This window comes from Hippoglossus stenolepis, chromosome 15 (genome assembly GCF_022539355.2).
Source record: "Hippoglossus stenolepis isolate QCI-W04-F060 chromosome 15, HSTE1.2, whole genome shotgun sequence".
In the NCBI taxonomy this organism is placed as follows: domain Eukaryota; kingdom Metazoa; phylum Chordata; class Actinopteri; order Pleuronectiformes; family Pleuronectidae; genus Hippoglossus; species Hippoglossus stenolepis.
Window position 1 is genome coordinate 16,351,019 of NC_061497.1, and position 6,193 is coordinate 16,357,211.

General features: G+C 40.0%; 1 protein-coding gene across 1 annotated transcript; it reads left to right on the plus strand.

Moving 5' to 3' along the window:
• Positions 1–559: 559 nt before the first annotated feature.
• On the plus strand, positions 560–5,882 carry yipf5 (Yip1 domain family, member 5). The gene is made up of 6 exons (XM_035178782.2): positions 560–687; positions 2,360–2,480; positions 2,858–3,030; positions 3,584–3,729; positions 3,875–4,056; positions 4,318–5,882. Exons 2-6 carry the CDS (start codon positions 2,368–2,370, stop codon positions 4,478–4,480), a joined length of 777 nt encoding a protein of 258 aa, XP_035034673.1. The 5' UTR covers positions 560–687; positions 2,360–2,367; the 3' UTR covers positions 4,481–5,882.
• The last annotated feature ends 311 nt before the right edge of the window (positions 5,883–6,193 follow it).

The window sequence follows — 6,193 nt, forward strand, 5'->3', positions numbered from 1 at the left end:
AACTACTCACACAAACAATCACAGTTTTGAGAGGCAATTAACTCTACAATTCAGAATAAGAAACAAGTATACCTGGGGTTGTATACAATAACATAAACCACCATACAACCAAACAAGCCAGGGGTGTTGTACAATATACATATGAATCATGTAAATATCCTGTAGAATTTAAAGATTTTCAAAGTTTTCAAAGTTTTTTTTTTAAACAGGTTTACGTATTGTTCAACGTCTTTCAGAAAAAATAATAAAACAGGATCTGTTATTGTTATATTTGCTATTATGGATGAGAAGTTTTTGCCGCACAAAAATCACATTTCATATGAAGAAACACTTTTCTGGGGGGGGGTTAACAAACCCAAATACCAAATTTTCCCAAAATAATGAAAATTCTTTAAAAATATGATCAATATAAAACTCACAGAGGTCCTTCCAGAATTTCTTTGTGTCATCACAGAAAGAGCAAGTTTGTGTTTTTGTTCATTTTCTGCACTCAGTCGATGACTATTGTGTAATACCACTGACGGTCTGTAGGTCGCGCTACATTTTCCTCCAAAGGGCAGTTTCTGACTGTCCCTCGCCGCTTCCGGTCCATTACGTCTCATCCCGGAAGATTTACATTTGTGCTCCTGACACGTAGCAGCCGCAAACAAGTTGGCAGCGCTGGGGACGGACTCGTCAACAACAAAGGTAACTGTTGACGTTTGTCCTGAGTTCATGGCTCAAGGATAAAGATAATTCGTACGAAAGATAGTGAAATATTAAAGCCACCGCTGACGTTAGGGACAGAAAAATCCAGGCCAGGTCGCAACTGCTGTTATTTAGCTAGCATTAGCTCCCCAAGTAGCAGCAGAGTTAACGGTACGTTAGCCACCCAAAGATTAGCAGCTGATCAAGTGTTTTGATAAGATTCGTGTTTTTTCTCTGATTAGGTGCGATCTTCCAGTTGTCTGATAGTTAGCACACTTTATAATAATATCCGGCTAACACCAGATTATGTCCCTGTGTTGTGTGGAGCTACATAACTTAGCCTCTTTAGTTGTGTTGTAAATCATAAGATATCGTTGTCTTTATAACGGGGTGGACAGTGGTTTGTGGTGGTTGTTGTCGCTTTAATCTGCGTTAACTTTAAAGTGTTGACGATCAAATGTTTTTTTTATAAAAGATAATAACATACTTCCATCATGCAGCCATGTTTAATGTCAGTGTAGTCAAACACTTGGTGACGCCCCGTGAGTCTGTAAGTTTAAGCCTGGTCTTGTTTTCATGTCCATCGTGATTTCACTTTGTAGAAATGTAACCTGGGAGGTTTTGTTGGGCTCCGGCTTTCAGGCTCAAAGCTGCTTCATCACCAGTGACAAACTACGCACGAAATTCCGATCAATAAACATGTTTTGTTGATTTTGATGCGAGTCTTCAGATATTTATTATTGCCCTGTTACATGGTGACAATTAGTAAATACTAAGTGTCACGTGCTTAGGTCTTTTGGCACCCTACAGAGTCAGCCTTCAGTACACACCAGTCTCATCTGTTTAAGCTTAGGGCGGGATATGAAATGTTTCAGGTTTGTGTGGCTACCAGCAGCAGATGCACGGATAGAGGGAAGAATGGATTCCACTGAATATCAGCAAAGTCTGGATGCAGATGTCCCACGGTCAACAAAGACATGAAACACAAGATGCAGCTTTTAGGACTCGAACACCGAAGATGTAGATAACAGATTTAAAAAAAATGGTTCGTGTGCAAGACAGTCTAGAGCTATCTTTGGAATTGAAGGAGTCAGCAAAGAGTCAGTGGAAAGTCTATAGCTGGATACAGAAAGTGTCAAATGGCTGTGGTGAAGAACTTATTTAGTAGGGTTCTCTAACCTTTGTACATGCCACAAATATTTTGTAATTTTTACCCCTTTTTGAAGTTCATGAAATTAAAAGTAACAGTGCAATACCACTTGAAGATAATATAATTTCAATTCTGTTTGCTGATGGAGTTGTATTTACTTTCTTCTTGTCAGAAAAACTACAAAATACATTATTTGAGGCCCAATCCTCTGCGTATAACTAAACGTTAACTAAGTCACATTCTGTCTCTTGTAATGTTGGTTTGATCATAAAAATATAGTTTCTGAGTCCAATGAAAACATGTAGAATGTGTCTGGAGGCAATTTGTCCTAATTTATCACGAAGCATAATTGTTCAACAGAACAGCACTTAGGATTTTAATAATTTGATAGTCATTGCTTAAACAGGAAAGGAACATGGTTGGCAGAGATTGTGTAACGTGTAGTATATTTATAGAGATTAGAATACCTGACTGCAGACTAACTATCCCAGCTGATCCCAGTTATTTTCCTGTCTCTTCCAGAGTGAGAGATGTCGGGGTTTGACAACTTAAACACAGACTTTTACCAGTCAAGCTACAGTGTAGAGGACCAAAACCAGGGCTACAGCAACAGCAACAGCAACACTGAAAACCCCTACAACAAGTAAGTCAAATGAAGTCATCCTTTCTCGATTCTCCCTCAGCTCTTTACTCCTCCAAGGGCAACACAGTTTCTCATCATTTACGTGCTGTTTTAGCTGCTAAAGACTTTTTACTTACCTGTGTTTAACACTTTATTTAACAACAAGTGTTGAAGTGAGTTTGAAACTTCCATCCAAGTTTGTATTTAGGATGTGGAAGGATGATTGTTTTATAAGAGTAGGTGCAGATTTGTCAACTGAATGTCACCAAACTATTTTTAAAATGTTAACGCTGCCTCACTGAGTCATCATAGTGAAGAAAAATGGAAATTTGAAGGTAGAAATTGTCTGTCCTTCTGTCAAAGAGTGTTATTTAGTCTAATTACTATGTGTTTTCCAGGCCATACGGTCAGTATGACTACTCCCAGCCCATGGGCTACGCTACCCCAGGGATAATGCAGCCTCAGCAGCCGTACACAGGACAAATCTTCCAGCCCGCACAGACCTACACTCCATCCCCGGCACAGTCAATGTACAGTAGTGGCTTTGATGATGAGCCACCTCTGTTAGAAGGTAGGTGAACCACAACCTGGAGGATCGGACCTCCTTGTAGCTCTGTGGCTCTTGTACAGTTTCTCTGACTTTGCTTATACTACTGTTCTTCTCATTGTCTATAGTTTTTGTAAACCGTGGTAATATATTTTAATTTTAGCTATTTTTTAAATAATAGATAAAACTTTAATGTCATATGTGGCTACGGCTGCTAAAGAGTGAGAATTCACATTATCTAGCGTGTTTCTTATTCAAAGCTGAAAATTAACTAACGTTGATAATAATTTGAATAAAGAAATAAACTAACACATTTGGTGCACTTACACACAACCAACAGCATAGTAATTTAAAATTGAGAGAGATAATGGCAGCAATAAATTAAAGCTGTTTTCCCCATAAAGTAACAAAAGTGATAAAGGGTTCTAACAATAATAATAATCATGTATTTTGGAGACCATTGCGAGGCTCTAGTGTTTATTTAGCAACTTTGTGGAATTATTGTCTTCTACAGACTATGTTTGATTACAGTTATGTCCATTGTGTCTAATGTGTCATTTGTCTGCTTTTCTCTCAGAATTAGGAATCAACTTTGACCACATCTGGCAGAAGACCCTGACCGTGCTGCATCCGCTGAAAGCAGCGGACGGCAGCATCATGAATGAGACGGACCTCGCGGGCCCCATGGTCTTCTGTTTGGCCTTTGGAGCAACACTCCTCCTGGTAAATAATTTGATTAACATTAGCGAATGGTAATTTATTAAATACTTGATTCTCTACTGCTGCACATATACAATATATACACCCACCTGTATGGCTGTCATCATGTAGGTGCATCCATGTATGTTTTGTTTTTTTCCATTCACAGGCAGGAAAGATCCAGTTTGGCTATGTATACGGTATCAGCGCAATTGGCTGCCTTGGCATGTACTGCCTACTCAACCTTATGAGTATGACGGGCGTCTCCTTCGGCTGCGTGGCCAGCGTGCTGGGATACTGCCTCCTCCCCATGATCCTCCTCTCCAGCTTCGGAGTCCTCCTCTCTTTACAGTGAGTACACCGTGTGGATATAACCTGTAAATGAAGCCAGGGATTTTATGTGTATAGACACAACTCAAGAAACTGTCTAGTAGTAAAAAACCAAGCTAAACTTTTATGTACTGGAGAGAGTGCACAAGTTAATAACTGAAGTTAAACACATATTTTATTTATCTTCCACATGCAATAAAATTCTATAAATGCTCCTTTACTGCAGGTAATTTTTGACGTAGCCAAAGATAACGTCCTGCTTCTTCTTTGTTTCCTCTCTAGGGGCCTAGTGGGTATAATCTTAACTTCGGCAATCATCGGTTGGTGCAGCCTCTCGGCCTCAAAGATCTTCATCTCGGCGTTGGCCATGGATGGGCAGCAGCTGTTGGTGGCTTACCCCTGCGCTCTCTTATACGGGGTCTTTGCGCTCATCTCTGTCTTCTAAAGAAAAATCATCGAATAACAGCTGAAAAATAACTGCTCTCCAATTTCTGTAATGTCAGTCTAATTAGTGTATTTGTTGGCTAATTACAGTGTTATTACAGAAAAGAGGAGCTGCTGTTTGAAATGGCACCAAGATTTATTTTTCTTTTACGAGCCTCCACCTCTCACAGCGTTCCAACTTGACCATGTGCAGTCCGGAGTGTATCATCTCACCCATCGTCTACTTTCCACCTTGCTTCCTTCATGCATCTTAAAGGAGAGGGCTGTCAAATAAACCTGGTGAAGAATAACTCTCCCGTGCACCACGTTGGGCCTGAAAGGGTCTATTGCAGTCCGATGATTTTAAGGACATGGAGGGGAAGGAAGTGATCATGTACTTCACACAATGGGAACCCGAGAGTTTAATTTGGGCACAGATGGGAAAAGGTTCTCAGTTTCCAAGGCGGACAGATGACCAACCCTCAGCACACCCTGCTGGTTTATTTGAAGCCAGTGGAAAACGCCATGTGTAACGATTTTTGCTCAAGCTTTTGTGAACCATTTCTAGAAAGTAAATTCTACAACTGCAAGATAAAGGGAAGCATTCACATCTATTCTGTGCAAGATTACAGCTGCTCTCTCTACCTCTCCACCCAGAAAGGATAGAGAAGTATCTTCTGTTCTCTAGGACTCAGGAGCCATGAATCTCACCATGGGCTCATCACAGCAGCGACCTGATCTTTGATATATAATCAGCAGCTCTGCTTTTCTCATGTAACATTTTATTGCATTCTCTAGAGATTCATTCCAGTTTTGATGCCTTTCAGGAAGACGGAAGTACAGATTGCACATAAAACTCGTTCTAATTCTCAAAACCCAACAAAATTGAAAATATATTCAGAACGAATAGTTTGAGAGATACTAAATATGTCCATGTACCGACATATATTGTGTCTGTGTAGTTTGCACCCCTTACATTTCTTAAATCAGCTTGCTTTGTATGCTTTGATGTGTCATCTGTCGATCGTGTCTTCTTGTGTACATTAAAGTTGTCTGAAGGTTTTCTGCAGTGTGATGTTGAATGGTTACAATCTATGGTCGAGCAGATAACTGTAAGCAGTGGCGTAACCTCTGAGACTGAACCATGGATTTTATCTGGCCTCTAGACCTACAGTGCTCGCTGTGTGGCAGAAGAAAGTCCCATGTGCACAGGAAGAAGTGGGTGTATGACTCAAAATGCCAGTTTCCATCAACCTGGGGAGATTCTATCACAGCTGATTGGTAGATCAAAGGAAACAGTCTGCACGCTTTTTAGCCCACGTCATTGTTATTGCTTTTTAGATTTGGAAGATAATTTTGCATGAAAAGTGTGTTTTCTTATGCTGGATATGTTTGCACCACCGACTAAAGCTTGTTCAGATATGCAGCGTCGTTAATAACGTCTCCTTTTTATTCCCCGGGCACAAAATACAAGAGCTCAACATTTACAAGCTCAAAATACTGTAACAAATACATTGTAGGATAATTCTCTACTTGTGTATACACGCCACCGTGTCACGTTTCTGCAGAGTGTTGCCTTTTAATCAGCACCTATGGGTCGGTTCTTGTTGATGTCACTGACAGGAGTTTTGTAAAAAATCATGGGATATTTTGTCATATCGTCATCTTGATCAGTGAAACTACAACTAGATCTTTGAGAGAGTAAAACCCACAATTCAGGCAGTTTTTAAAAGGT

Excerpts from the sequence above, each read along its gene's own strand:
- yipf5 (XM_035178782.2), top strand. The coding sequence starts at position 2,368 with ATGTCGGGGTTTGACAACTTAAACACAGACTTTTACCAGTCAAGCTAC. Across the intron at positions 2,481-2,857 it reads ACTGAAAACCCCTACAACAA|GCCATACGGTCAGTATGACT; the intron begins GTAAGTCAAATG and ends TGTGTTTTCCAG. Across the intron at positions 3,730-3,874 it reads TTGGAGCAACACTCCTCCTG|GCAGGAAAGATCCAGTTTGG; the intron begins GTAAATAATTTG and ends TTCCATTCACAG.